At 47.5% G+C, this 15515-nt stretch overlaps 1 protein-coding gene across 6 annotated transcripts in view; it reads left to right on the forward strand.

Annotated features, from left to right (window-relative positions):
- The window catches only part of eogt (EGF domain-specific O-linked N-acetylglucosamine (GlcNAc) transferase), a 102417-nt gene extending 89891 nt beyond the window's left edge, over positions 1–12526 (forward strand). For all 6 annotated transcript variants that reach the window (XM_070894659.1, XM_070894658.1, XM_070894656.1 and 3 more), the window contains exons 15-17: positions 474–593; positions 6510–6612; positions 11887–12526. In XM_070894659.1, the coding sequence (XP_070750760.1) occupies positions 474–593; positions 6510–6612; positions 11887–12033 (370 nt within the window). In that variant the 3' untranslated portion in view covers positions 12034–12526. The remainder of the gene's footprint in view (positions 1–473; positions 594–6509; positions 6613–11886) is intronic.
- The last annotated feature ends 2989 nt before the right edge of the window (positions 12527–15515 follow it).

Consider the following 15515-nt stretch of genomic DNA (forward strand, 5'->3'; position numbering starts at 1 on the left):
GAAGCCCGAAGCACGTCAAACTCGTTGAAAACTAGGTAAAATGATAAGTGCCTGGATAAAATCCTTTTAAATACCTTTTAAATGACCTCCTGAGCATCTTAATTGACTGGCCCGCCGCTTGGTGTCGGGTCTGCGATCCGTAGGCAGACCCCACACTAGCGAAACTGACACGGAGGCAGGTTCAGAGCGGACTTCCACCCCGCTGTCAATCAGGGTTATTTTGACAGCGAACCTGACTCCAAACCCGCACTCGCAGGGCTGGGAAAATTCTGGCCTGCATTATCGTGAATCAAAATGGTTTCTAAATCTATTTTCTTTCATTGCCTCACTACATTAAGAAATGAGAAAGTGAAAAATCGTGAGGGGTGAAAGAGACTAAACAGATTTTTAGTTGCATGTGTGTGACCACTGTTAATTAGATTAGATTTTACTGTATAGTGTAGTCTTTACTTTGTCATCTTTTATTCTCTCAGAGACATTCGATTTTTAGAGCAACTGAAAATAACGCACAATTCAGACATTTTTATCTCCATACACGGAGCTGGACTGACTCACCTGCTTTTTCTACCTGACTGGGCTGTCATTTTTGAATTGTAGGTATTTCATTTTTTTAATATTCTTGTAAACATCTGTGCTGCAGTAAAATTTTCATGTGCTAATACGGCTTTTCTGCATAATATTATTTAACTACACTACATTTTTATCTGGCAATACCGAACGCTTGTTAATGTACATGCTTAAAAAAAACACTTAAGTGATTGAACTGTGTTTGCACATAATTCCAGTAAAGCAGGTGAATGGTAGATTACAAGATTAGATTTGCCCAATCTAGTGTCTCCGTAAGATATTAGCTGCATTTGCTATTTCATTTTTTAGCAAATAATTCTCCCCTTTTATCCCTTCCTTTCTTGAAGGTTCACTAGGTGAATTCCAGAGATGAGGGGGTTGATTTATGAGGAAAGATTGAGTAGGTTGGGCCTCTACTCATTGGAATGAGAGTTGATCTTATCAAAACATGTAACATTATGAGGGGGCTTGACAAGGTGGATGCAGAGAGGATGTTTCCACTGATAGGAGAGACTAGAACTAGGGGACATAATCTTAGAATAAGGGGCCGCCCATTTAAAACTGAGATGAGGAGGAATTTCTTCTGAGGGTTGTAAATCTATGGAATTCACTGCCTCTGAGAGCTGTGGAAGCTGGGTCATTGAATAAATTTAAGATAGAGATAGACAGTTTCTTAACCGATAAGGGAATAAGGGATTATGGGGAGCAGGCAGGGAAGTGGACCTGAGTCCATGATCGGATCAGCCATGATCGTATTAAATGGCGGAGCAGGCTCGAGGGGCCGTATGGCCTACTCCAGCTCCCATTTCTTATGTTCTTATTAAGACAGTCACTCTTGTTCCCATGTTTCTATGGGCCCAAGTTTCGAGCCGCGCCTAGAACGGCGCAGTCCCGACCTGGACGCCCGTTTTTCGCGCCACAAAGTGCACCTAAAAAAAACTTCCAGATTCTCCAGCTCCCTGCAGGATGTTTGCAGCTCGGCGCAGCGCAACATGAGCTGTAGGGGGCGGAGCCAGGTCACTGCGCTGAAAACAGTGCCGGGACCACTGCACATGCGCGCTACAGCGGGCGTGCATGTGCAGTAGCTCCAAGCGCCCAAAACTGTGTGGGAGGGGCCGAAGCACACGGCCCCTAGCCCTGGCCGAATGGCCTCACTGGGGCTGCGTGAATAAGACTCCTCCCACGCCCAGCTCCTGCTTCTTCCTGACCCGACTTGACCCCCGCCTCCGGACCCGACCCCGACCCCGATTCCCGCTTCCCCCCCCCACCGCCCCCGGACCCGACCCGACCCCCCAGACTGGACCCGACCCGACTCCCGCTTCCCCCCTCTGGACCGGACCCGACACCGACCCGACTCCCGCTCCCCCCCCCCCCCCCCCCGACCCCCCGGACTGGACCCAACTTGACTCCCGCTCTCTCTTTTCCCCCCCCTCCCCCCCCCCCCCCCCCGGCCGACCCCCCGGACTGGACCCGACTCGACTCCTGCTCTCCCCCCCCCCCGTCTCCGGACCGGACCCGATACCGACACCGACCCGACTCCCGCTTCCCCCCCCCCCCCCGACTGGACCCGACCTGACCTCCCTCCCCCCGACCTGACCTCCCTCTCCCTCCCTCCCCCCGACCTCCCTCCCACCACCCCCCCCAACCCTGACCCGCGTTCCCCCCGACCCGACCCAACGCCACCTACCTGTAAATCTGGTGCTGGGGACGGGCCCTGCCTCCCTCCCACTTCTCCTTTCCCCCCCTCATCTCCTTTCCCCCCCTCATCTCCTTTCCCCCCCATCTCCTTTCCCCCCCCCATCTCCTTTCCCCCCCCCATCTCCTTTCCCCCCCCATCTCCTTTTCCCCCCCATCTCCTTTCCCCCCCATCTCCTTTTCCCCCCCATCTCCTTTTCCCCCCCATCTCCTTTTCCCCCCCATCTCCTTTTCCCCCCCATCTCCTTTTCCCCCCCCATCTCCTTTTCCCCCCCATCTCCTTTCCCCCCCCATCTCCTTTCCCCCCCATCTCCTTTCCCCCCCATCTCCTTTCTCCCCCATCTCCTTTCCCCCCCATCTCCTTTCCCCCCATCTCCTTTCCCCCCCATCTCCTTTCCCCCCATCTCCTTTCCCCCCCATCTCCTTTCCCCCCCATCTCCTTTCCCCCCCATCTCCTTTCCCCCCCATCTCCTTTCCCCCCCATCTCCTTTCCCCCCCATCTCCTTTCCCCCCCATCTCCTTTCCCCCCCATCTCCTTTCCCCCCCATTTCCTTTCCCCCCCATCTCCTTTCCCCCCATCTCCTTTCCCCCCCATCTCCTTTCCCCCCCATCTCCTTTCCCCCCCCATCTCCTTTCCCCCCCCATCTCCTTTCCCCCCCATCTCCTTTCCCCCCCCATCTCCTTTCCCCCCCATCTCCTTTCCCCCCCATCTCCTTTCCCCCCCCATCTCCTTTCCCCCCCCATCTCCTTTCCCCCTCCATCTCCTTTCCCCCCCATCTCCTTTCCCCCCCCTTTTTCTTTCTCCCCACCCCTTTCTCCTCCTCCCCCCCTTCCTCCTCCTTCTCCTTCTCCCCCCTCCCCCTTCTCCCCCATCCCTCCCCCTTCCCTCCTTCCCCTCCACCCCTCGCTGTCAGAAACACAGACACTGACAGACAGAGAATGAGAGACACACACACACAGACAGAGATATAGAGACACTGACAGAGACACACTGGGGGGGCATCCCAGCACGCTGTTGGAGGGCTCCTGGTGCTGCAGTCAGTAAGTAGAAAACATTTTGTTTTATTGATTTAAAAAAAAAATATATTATTTCTTATTTTTTTTTGATTGATTTATTGGTTGATTTATTGATGTTTTTATCATTTATTATTGACGATGGCTCTTTATTTGTAAAACTAAAGTGTTTAATATTTGTAAACTTCCCTTTAAACCCCCCCTCCCCATTCCCTACGCCTGATTTGTAACCTAGGCCTGATTTTCTAAAGTGTAGACAAGGTTTTTTCGAGCGTACAAAAATCTTCACTTACTCCATTCTAAGTTAGTTTGGAGTAAGTTTTCACTGACGAAATTTTGAAAACAGGCGTAAGTGGCCGGACACGCCCCCTTTTGAAAAAAAAATTCTGTTCCAAAGTGAAACTGTTCTAACTGACTAGAACTGGAGCAAACTAAATGGCGAGAATTCCGATTTCAAAGATACTCTGTTCTACACCAGTTGCTCCTAAAAAATCAGGAGCAAATCATGGCGAAACTTGCGGCCTATGAGTGCCAGCAGCCCTCCTGTACCTTGCTCCTGCAAGTATGTGCTTAGACCAGAGGTGTCCAAGCTTTCTGTTTTTGTGAGTCACATCGGTGTGTACCATGGAGCCATGGGAACCACATATAAAGTTTAAATCCACGTGACCCTTAGTTGCATATACAGTAAACTCTCATTTACCCGGATTGTTTGGGGATTCGGCAACTCTGGGTAAACAAATTTTCCGATTGGACGAGTTTACATTTTAAAGTTAATATTTGAAGGTGATAGCACCACCCACGAAACATTTTATATATCGTATCATATCGATCTTGATCCGCTCTTTCCAATGAGCTATTCAGATTGAAAATCGATTCATAAACTTTCGAAATATAAAACAAATAATCGACAAGTGCTAAATTTTTACGGTCGAATAAATAAAACAAAGATTTAGTTCATGTTATTTGAACGAGAACATAATTAAATAAATTATTTTTTTCCGCCTGTCACATCCAGCTGGCGAATGCCATGGCAATGCTTAAAACGTGTGAGCCAATGCACTTCTGAGAAAATGCACTCTTCAGTTAAATTCATTTTCATCTTGAAGTCCTTGGCCTTTGATGTAATCATTGGCCCTGAAATTGCCACACCTTCAGACCATTTCAAAGAAAACCATTCACAAAGCACTTAGTCTAGTTTGTCAAGTTTCAGCTTTCGCAAATTCTTGCGGGACATTGCCTTCACAGGAGATTCAGAAGCAGCGGTGAAACTTTCTAAATCTTTCTTTTGCTTCTTGATATCATAAATTGTTGATGATCCAACTTCATATTCATCCATCAAGGTACGCACACTTCTGCCAGCTTCAGACTTCTTTCTAATTTCTAATTTCTGCTGAATGTTCAATACTTTTCGTTTCCTAATGCTGCATTTGCTTTTAGTGCTATCAGAAGGAATTTTAAATTGTTTGATTTCGGGGTGTTTTGAACAAGTACACTCGACAGACTGATGCGTTGCAATGAACCACTTTCAATGTGTGTGACAGTTGAAAAGTGAGCAAGAAGTCCACGCCTGCGACAATTTATGTGTAACTGAGCAACCTGTCCTCGTTTGCGATAGTTGAAGTGAGCGAGATATTCACGTGTGTGACAGTTAAATTGCCGAATCTCGCAATATTTTTAATTCCATTACGGTGGGTTTTCCGTTACATTCGTATCTGGGTAAACGAGAGTTTACTGTATCTCAGTTTGCTGATACTAACACGTCACGGTGTTCTGATTTATCATATATCCACCAATGAGGGAAAACCACAAAACCAACTTTTCAAACCTCCAGGCCCACGAAATTCTAAAAGGACAAACTAGCAATAAGAAATATAAGCATAAATAGGACTGAGTCCCTGGTCTTTGAGGGCCAAATTGACGAGGGTCGTAGTTGGGACTCACCTGGTCTATGCAGTTAATATCAGAACGTTATTTAACTGTGCACATTGCAACTAATGTTCACACTACTGTCCATACATGAACACTTTCCAGCATGTAACTGACGGTGATCAGGACCACGAACCCAGATCGATTTTTTTTTTTTTTCTTTTCCCCTCCTTAGCTCAGGGGTGCCGAGGCCCACTGTAGCAGTCTAACTGCAATCCCAGTTTGGGATCATTTCATTCAGCAAAGATCAGGGATCAAACCTGAGATCCACCTGATCTTGTTCACTCAGTATTACACCAGATGTTCATCTACCCAGTAAGTCATTGGAAGAGCTTGATCCACACCTGTTAATAAGTATTTGTGTAAAATGGGTGGCGCATAGAGGCGCCAAAATAGGTAAATCACCTTCCCACGGCAGGCAAGAAAATGAAGTGGGAAGTTGCAATCTAGCTGTTCTTACGTGGAACCTACCAGTTGTCCAAGAGTGGCAATTGGCAATGGAACAGATTGCCAGCTTGTTTACCCACGAAGATGCAAAACAACGTACCGCACAAAGTAAAGCAAAAGAGGGGTGGAGAAGTTGAGTATATTTTAAGTTAGAAAATTGCAATACACACATTAGTTATCTACTGATAAATTTTCTGTTTTCTTGTGCAGCAATGTCTACAGCATTTTTCTTATACTCCTTCTTTATGTTGTTAATGCCATTTGGCTTAGAGTTGACCATCCACAATCAAACTATGTAGAGCAGAGCCTGGCCCTGTGGTACATTTTTTTTCTTGGCCAGTACAGCCAAAGCATTATAACAGGCATTACAGTAATTGTGTAGTGCTTTGCCAGTGTGTCAACTTGTTTCATTTGGTGGCCTTTTACTTCTGAGTCAGAAGGTTGTGGGTTCAAGTCACATTCCAGGACTTAAGCACAAAATCTAGACTGATGCTTCATGCAATGCCGAAGGAGTGTTACATGGTTGGAGGTGCCATCTTACGATGAGATGTTTAACCAAGGCTTTGTCTGCCTGTTGCAGTGGTACAAGTGGATGTAAAAGTTCTAACAGCATTAGTTAAAGAACAACAGGGAGCTCGTCTGGTGTCCTGACCAATGTTTCTCCCTCAACCACCACCAAAAATAGGCTAACTCATCAATTATCTCACCATTTGTTGGATCTAATTGCATGTAAATGGTTGCTGCATTTGCCTACATAACAACATTGACTGCACTGTGAAATGAATGAATTGGTTGTGAAATACTTTGGAACATTTTGAGGATTTGATACGATGTTACATAAATGCAAGTTCTTTCTTCAGGTATAACTGTGAAGATGAGCGCTGCTATTTGGATTTGGCTCGACTCCGAGGAATTCATTATATGACTTGGGAAAAAAGTGACAAAGTCATATCTCAGGATAAGGTTTGTGGTAATTTTATTGTCACTTGTGTTCTACAGCCAGGTCTTCCGACCTTATGTAATGCATTAAACTATTGGAATAATGGGCCCAAGTTTCCACATGATTCGTGCCTGATTTTTAGGAGCAACTGGTGGAGAACGGACTATTTTAGAAATCGCAATTCTCCACATTTTTTTTTCTGCAGTTCTAGTCAGGTAGAACAGTTCTAGTTTAGAACAGAATTTTTTCTTCAAAAGGGGGCGTGTCCGGCCACTGACGCCTGATTTTGAAAGTTTCCACAGGTGAAAATGTACTCCAAACTAAAGTAGAATGGCGCCAGTGAAGATTTTTGTAGAACTGAAAAACCTGTTCTACACATTAAAAATCAGGCGCAGGTTACAAATTAGGCGCCCAGAACGAGGTGGGGGGGGAAGGGAACTCATTAAATTTGACAATAAATCCTTATTTATACTTCTACAAATATTATACAAATAAATCCAACCTGAATAAACCTTTATAAGCCAAGAAAAAGATTAAATAAACCATCTTCCTACCTGTGTGAAAGTGCTTCAGCCAGGGAGAATTCTGCAGCTGTTCGTGCCGCTGAGCGAGGGAGGGAGAGAGAGGGGAGGGAGGGAGAGAGGGGAGGAGAGAGAGGGGAGGGAGGGAGAGAGAGAGGGGAGGGAGGGAGGGAGGGAGAGAGAGAGAGAGAGGGGAGGGAGGGAGGGAGGGAGGGAGAGGGAGGGAGGGAGAGAGAGAGGGAGGAGGAGAGAGAGAGGGGAGGGAGGGAGAGAGAGAGGGGAGGGAGGGAGGGAGAGAGGGGAGGGAGGGAGGGAGGGGAGAGAGAGGGGAGGGAGAGAGAGAGAGGGAGGGAGGGGAGGGGGGGTGGGGGGAGCAGGTGTCGGGTCGGGGGGGGGGAGCGGGCCTCGGGGCGGGGTGGGGGGGGAGAGTGGGTGTCGGGTCTCTGTCGGGGTGGGGGGGGGAGCGGGTCTCGGGTGTCGGGTCGGGGCGGGGGGGGGGAGAGCGGGTCTCGGGTGTCAGGGCGGGGGGGGAGCGGGTCTCGGGTGTCGGGGCGGGGGGGAGCGGGTGTCGGGTCGGGGGGGGGGAGCGGGTGTCGGGTCGGGTCTGGTGGGCGGGGGGGAGCGAGTGTTGGGTCTGGTCGGGCGGGGAGCAGGAGCTGGCCGTGGGAGGAGCCTCATTCACACAGCCCCAGTGAGGCCATTGGGCCAGGGCTAGGGGCTGCGTGCTTCGGGCCCCTCCCACACAGTTCGGCGCCTGGAGCTACTGCACTTGCGTGCCGACTGTAGCGCGCATGTGCAGAGGTCCTGGCACTGTTTTCAGCGCAGGGACCTGGCTCCGCCCCCCCACAGCTCGTGCTGGCTGCGCCGAGTGCCACAGGACCTGTAAGTCGGTGGAGATTACCGAGGTTTTTTTTCTTGTGGAAACTTGGGCCCAATATGATGTTAGACTGCTAAATTTATTTTGTAACAGTATTATAATTCAATCAATGAATAAAGAAAAATAATCTCGACCAAATTCATCAGCATGTATAATAAACCAAAGAGGCAAAGGAGGTATTTTTCTGTCTGTATAATGTTGAGGAAAATTTATATTACTATATTGTAATAAACCAGTGACAATTTAGAGAAATATTTTTTCTTTAACTGTACACACAGGGAGAATATTCACCATTGTTACCGGCTGCTAAATTGTTTCTTTTTCATCTCCTTAGTTGGGAGATCCACTCCCTTTGTAGCAACATCATTACCACCTTAAATGAGGCTAACGTAAATAAAATGTAGTTTGAACTTGCAATCCTCCTTATCTGTAGGAAGCAGAGGCACACCATGCAATGTATTTAGCCACTGGGCCGTGGGTGACAGGGAGAGAGGCTAAGATTCAGCATCTTGCGATGCTTTAAGTTAAGTGATTTTGATTACCAGTGATAATGTTTGAACTAGAATTAAATTGGCTCCGAAAAGGAAGAGAAAGAGGAAAGAACAGTGGGATTAGTCCATAGATGCTTTTTATTTATTTTGCAATGTTATGAAATGGTACCCTTTAGAATTCCTGGAAAACCTGTCTATCCTTTGGAATACCTGGTAAAACTGAGGTTAATTGGGATCCAATTACATCACTTTCTGCATGGTTTGAATTCCATTTAACTATAATCTCATTCTTAATCTATGAGTCTTGTATCATTGTCCCTGTTGAATTGTGTGACCCACTTAAGCAGCCAGCCTAAACGCTAATAGAAAGTGAGGTATGGCTGTGACCTGTTGGTGCCAGTTGTGCTTTGTAGAGCTGGGCTAGCACCAACCTCGAACCATTTATAGAGTACTCCATTGTCTTTGTTTCCAATAATAAACGGAATGATGTAAACGTTAGGATACTGGCCCGGAATTTGCAGAGTGTAATGACGGTGAACTGTCAGTGTTTATTGTCATTACTCCTCAGAAACTGACAGTAACTTCAGGATTTAGCACATGCGCGTCTAAACATGAAAATCCTGAAGTTGCGGTCAGTCATTCACTGCTCTGACACAGGCTGTGCTGTGGAGCCCTCCCCCAACCCGCCCCCCCCCCCCCCCCCTCCACCCCCCTTCCCCAAGCCGGCAATCACTGAAACTGACAAAAGCTTGGGCTTTTTTGCAGTAATATCGCTATTAAATACCCTATTAAATGTTGGAATAGTGTAACTGGGGTTTCAACAAAATATTGACTGCTAAAATATGTCCTGGCCCTGAAAAACTAATTTTTATATTTGTAGCGTGTCAAATTACTCCATTTCGATATAAATTACAATTATTTAAAAACTTAAAAACATTTTTTTAAAGTTTGTTCATGATATTTCAACTTCTACCTTATCCCCATGTGAGGACTCCAATCTTTATTTTGCTCTCTAACATTTTTTAAAAGTTTGGATAAAAGCAGCTTTTCATTTGGTTTGCTGTCTGTCAGAATTCTTCAATATGATTGGCTGCTTAGACATTTTGTTGGCGTCACTGGAGCTCTTCACAGGAAATACCCATGAGAGAGCGCTGCATTCAATTACACATCGAAAAAGGCAAACTTCTCGCCACAGTGATCGCGCGATCCCTGTGAGCAGCTTTCTTTAAGGCCAGAGGCGAGTACCTTGCTTCGCCGCTGACCATGAATTACGGGCCAATGAGTTTAAGGGAGAAGTAACTCTATAGAAGGGTTGTTGCCTATTTGTTTAGACTTTGTGGTAGAAAAGTTCCATTGCATCCCGTTTGGGGGCAGTAACACTCAAAAGTCTCGCCTCTCGCAAGAAATTGGGGTTACCACCCCCGAAAGGAAGTTGAGCGAAAAAGAATGCGTCCACTTCCTTTCTGGGGCGGTAGTGGGGTGGACGTGTCTGGAGCGGGGTGCAGCGCTACGCACTGGGCCATGTTGCGCAGCCACGTAGGAGGGGCTCCTCCCTGAATTAAAGAGAAGGGCCCAAGCTGCAACAGCCTGGCGCTCAGGCAGAGTGCTGGGCTGACCGATCATGGCACGGTCCCCGCGTTCAAAGTGCAGGACATAATCAGCATAATTTTTTTTTTTTAAAAAGGCCCACACCTCCCTTTTACCTTGTGCCCCATGAGTGGCCGGCTGCCTGGTTCACGTCCCCTGAAGTTGTTGCTGTCATCGCCCGGCACAGCTTCAGGGGGCGATACCCAATTTAGGGTCGGGTGCACGAACGGGCGCTGCACACACTCCCACCTAGCAGAGGCAAAAAAAGAAGAGAAATAATCTGTCAAATTCCACTCCGGCCCCCTCAGCTGATCGAAACCCGTCTGGGAGATCACGTGGACCAAATGTTATCTATAAAGATGTTTACCTTCTATATGATGTGATCACGGCACCAGTCAAGAACTGGTCCAGCTCGCTGTTGAAGACATGCAGATTCAGCATTCACCGCACCAGCCAGCAATGGAAGAACTGCCCAACATCCAGTCTATTTCTACTCGTGCATAGTTTAAGCTCATGTCCGTTCGTCCTCCTTAATCTGTTCAACTGGAATAATCAAATGATCACATGGAGTGGAGCCTGCTAAAGAGATCTCTTTGAAGTGTGTCCATTCCATCACAGTATGTAGGAAATAAAAAGTGGCTATTAATTATTGGTGCTGTTCTTGACATTTATCCTTTTGTCATTGTCTGACATCTACAGTGAAGAACATTGTCCTGGAATTTGCGGTCCCGATGACAGCGAACTGGGAGTGTTTGCCGTCATTTTGCTTTTGAAACTGATTGCAACATCAGGATTTAGGGCATGCGCAGCCTAATGCAGAAATCCTGACGTTGTGGCCTGTCATTTACTACTCCACAGGCTACGCTGTGGGTGCCCTCGCACCCAGAGCCGGGAATTAGTGAAATCACTGATCTGATGAAAACTTCCCCTGTTCCGAACAAATATCGCTGTTAAAAACCACATAAAAAGTTTGTCCCATTCAGATAAAAGAAAGACTTGCATTTATATAGCACCTTTTACGACCACCAGACATCTCAAAGCATTTTACAGCTAATGGAGTGGGACTTGAACCCACAACCTTCTGACTCAGAGGCATGAGTGCTACCCACTGAGACTCAGTTGACACTACACTGAATGAGGTGTAACTGGGTTTTTAATGGCGATCTGAGAGTAGTAATTACTGAAAAACAACAGTTCTGGTCCTTAAAAACTAATTTTATTTCTCCATTAAGTTTAAAAATAACTAATTTTAAAATTAGTTCAAAAAAAATTTTTAAACTTTTTTTTAAAGTTCATGATATTTCAGCTTCTACCTGAGCCCCATGTGTATGTCCCAATCTTTATTTTGCTCTCTGTAATTTTTTTTTAAGTGATTGATTATTAGTGCTTTCTATTTCCTGGTTCCCCGTCTGTGAGAATTCTGCATTCTGATTGGCTGCTTAGACAGCTTATTGACATCACAGCATCTCACGCTGTGGAATTCCCACTATACCATGTTGATTTCAATTGCACGTCGGAAAAGCCGTGAAATTTGTGTGGGAAGCTGACTTTGGGGCCAGCAGCAAACGCCTTTGCTTCACAGTTGACCACAAATCATAGGCATTTACACTGCTGAGGATGTTCTGACCATGCAATAAGCCAATGCTCCACTCCTACCATTGAGCAATATATAGCCCATTTTAATGCACTGTGGTACGTTAAAGGTGGGGTTGGGTGAAGATGGTCTTCATTGTTGCATTAGTTTAATTTCCCTATCTCTAGAATTTGACAATCTCTTGATTTAATAATTGATCACCTTTCTTTCCAATTTAATTCACCTAGGGACATCATCCAACCCTTGGGGACCATCCAAAGTTTACTAACTACTCTTTTGATGTGACTGAATTTATGCGTCTTGTGCTGTCTGCTGCACAGAAAGTAACACAGCATCCAAGATGGCCTTTTACACAATATCGCGATGAACTATGACAACATGTACCTGTTTCAGCTGAATTTAGATATCTGTTTAAATATTACCATTGCATATTAAAAGGCAATTGATCACTTTTTTTAACACTCCTGTAAGGACAAATAAGATTGTCTTTTTAAATGTTACATAAACCATATCAAATGCATGATTCTGAATAGATTTCCAGGTATGTAGGCATAATCAAGGTCAGATCAAATGTTTAAAAGTAGGCAAGTTCTCTATTTGATCCCAAATTAGACTATCAGATTGTTCATAGTATACAATAACAACTTGCATTTATGAAGAGCCCTTAACATAGTAATCAGACGAAAATGAATGTTGAACAAAATTTGGTGATATTAGGAGAGATAACAAAAATCTTGGTCAAAGGTGGGTTTTAAGAAGGGTCTTAAAGGAGAAAAGGGAGGTGGAGACATGGAAGGGTTTAAGGAAGGAATTCCAGAGATTGGGGAAAAATGGCAAAAGTCATGGCTGCAAGTGATTGGGTGAAGATGGGGGGAGAGGAGGTGGGGGGTGGGGGGTAGGTTTTCAAGAGACCAAAGTCAAGAGGAACAGAACGTTCTGGAGCAGATTACAGAGATTGGGTTAGTTAAGACCATGAAGGGATTGAGGATCAGAATTTTAAATTGGAGGTTTTAAGAAACAGGTCGCTAATGAAGGTTAGCAAGGACAGGACTAATGAGTGAGCGGGACTTGATGCAGAATAGGATCCGGGCAGCAGAGCTTTGGTGAGCTAACATTTGCAGAGCATGGAGGATAGCCAGCACAGCATTGGAATAGTCGGGACTGCAGGTGACAGAGGCATGGATTAGAATTTCATCAGCAGATGGGCTGAAACAGGAGCGGAGGTAGACGATGATATGGAGGTGGAAATAAGTGATCTTTGATGGAAAAGATATGGGGTCACTGGGAGGGGTATAGAATCGGTAGCAGGGATTCAGAGTTTGTGGCGGTAGCTGAAGATGGTTTCTTCAATCTTCCCAATGTTTGCTTTAGCTTATACCAAGATTGGATGTTGGACAAGCAGTTTAACAGCAGAGGCAATGGAGGGGTCATCATCATCATCATTAGGCAGTCCCTCGGAATCGAGGAAGACTTGCTTCCACTCTTAAAATGAGTTCTTAGGTGGTTGAACAGTCCCATATGAGAACCACAGTCTCTGTCACAGGTGGGACAGAAAGCCGTCCAAGAGAGGTGGAGGAGAGCTAGAGCTGAGTGTTGTCAGTGTACATGTGGAAGCATGGCCAGAATTTTCTCCTAGAAAAAAAAGTATGGGTTTGAAGCATGTGGGCAGTTAACGAGATTCCCGATCTGATCCCGGCCACTTCCGTTTTTACCGGAGGCGGGATGGGGGTGAGGCAGGGGGGCAGGCAGCCAACCAGCTGCCAGGGGCGTATCCTTAATTTAAATATTGTAATGAGGCTGGAAGCCTCTTTTTCCCCCTCCATTTTGTGTTTATCTGCCGATGGGCGGGTTTCAGACAATTCGGGAAACCTGGCAGCTACACAGGCGGCTCTGCTGCATCCAGGAGGTAATTGGCTTTATACCTACCTCCTGGATCCAGGGTCCTGACCATACCCACGCACTGTGATCAGCGACCACCTTGCAAGGCCTCCGATCACTTTCCCAGGCCTCCTCTCCCCACCACCCCCCCCCCCCAATCCCAAACCAACTCCCAACCCACCCCAATTCCCGGCCGATATTACCTACCCCCCCACCCACAGACCGGCCACTCGCTTCGGAGGCCTACCCGCCTCCAGGCAGTCAGCCAGCCTCGCAGCTGCAGGCAGGAAATCCGTGCACTCGCATTCAAGTCAGGCCCTGCCGTTAAAAGTCAGCAGGGCCTGCGGGAAACCTGCCCGCCTCGGATGCCCCCCCGCGCCCAACCCGCCTCCCTTGAGAAAGTTCTGGCCTATATCTCTTTTGGATGATGTTGCCAAGGGGCAACATGTAGATGAGGAAGAAGAAAGGGCTAAGGATAGATCTTTGGGGAACTCCCAAGGTAATGGTGTGGGAGTTGGAAGAGAAGCCATTGTTGGATAGGTAAGAGTGGAGCGAAGTAGCGGCAGATCACTCAGCTAGAAATGTTGGAGGGGCATGGTGTGGTCGATCGTGTCCCAGGCTGCAGAGAGGTTGAGAAGAGAAAATACACCACGCCATAGTCACAGAGGATATCACTTGTGACTTTGAGTCATCATCATCATAGGCAGTCCCTCGGAATCGAGGAAGACTTGCTTCCACTCTTAAAATGAGACCTTAGGTGACTGAACAGTCCAATACGAAAACCACAGTCCCTGTCACAGGTGGGACAGATAGTCGTTGAGGGTAAGGGGTGGGTGGGACTGGTTTGCCGCACGCTCTTTCCGCTGCCTGCGCTTGGTTTCTGCATGCTCTCGCCGATGAGACTCGAGGTGCTCAGCGCCCTCTCGGATGCACTTCCTCCACCTAGGGCGGTATTTGGCCAGGTGTCAGTGAGGATGTTGCACTTTATCAGGGAGGGCGCCGAGCACTTTATCTTTGAGTAGGGCTGTTTTGGTGCTGTGATGGAGGGTGGACCAGTAAAATTCCAATATGGAGTTGCAGGAAAGATGGGCGCATATTTAGGAGCAGGAGGTGGGTCTTGGGGACAAGATGAGCTTAGTGAGGGCATAAGATGAGATAGGAGAGAAACAAGAAAAAAATGTGGGATACGGAGGGGTTGCCTAGGAGAGGTCTGGCTTGCTTGGTGGGCAAGGGGATGGGGAGGTGGGGTGAAACAGCTGAGGTAGCTGAATGGATGGTCTGAACCCAAGAGACAAAGGGGGAGAAATTGGGGTCATATGTGCCTCCTTGTAGTGCCCCCGGGGGGTGCTAACGGGACGCAAATGACTGAGAACGGGCGCGGCACCGCTAACGACCTGCTAAATTCGGCGAGAGTTTAGAGGCGGCGCTATGGGGTTGCGCTCCGATCTCCTGCGTCCGGAGATTGTGATGTAATCGCCTGGCACATCAACCCAATTAGTGCCTCGGCACCTAAATTGGGTTTTGCCACCCAAAGCTGCGCCGGGCGTTAACATAGACCGCTTCAGGGGGTGAGTACCTGACAGCCGGCCGCTGCTGGGGTGAAATTTAAAGGGGAGGTGGCCGGCTGCTCCTGAAAAATATCTCCTGTTTTCTTTTCCACTCTGGACGAGAGGTCGGTGGCTCGATTGCTCAGCCCGGTATTCTGCTTGAGTGTTGGGCTGATCACGCGGCAACCCCGCTCCCTGTTGCTCTAGGTAGGGGGCTTCCCAATATGTAGAGTATGCAGTTTGGGCCCTTCCCTTTAATTCAGGGAAGAGCTCTTCATACACTGCGGCGCCCCGCCCCCACCCCAGGAAGTGGAGCGCTTGATTTAGTGCTCCACTTCCTTTTTGGGGCAGTAACCCCAATTTATCGCGAGAAGCGAGACTTCTGCTCCTGGCACAAAGTCTCACACCTTTTGTTACTGTCCCCCGAACGA

This window comes from Pristiophorus japonicus, chromosome 12, assembly GCF_044704955.1.
Source record: "Pristiophorus japonicus isolate sPriJap1 chromosome 12, sPriJap1.hap1, whole genome shotgun sequence".
Classification (NCBI taxonomy): domain Eukaryota; kingdom Metazoa; phylum Chordata; class Chondrichthyes; family Pristiophoridae; genus Pristiophorus; species Pristiophorus japonicus.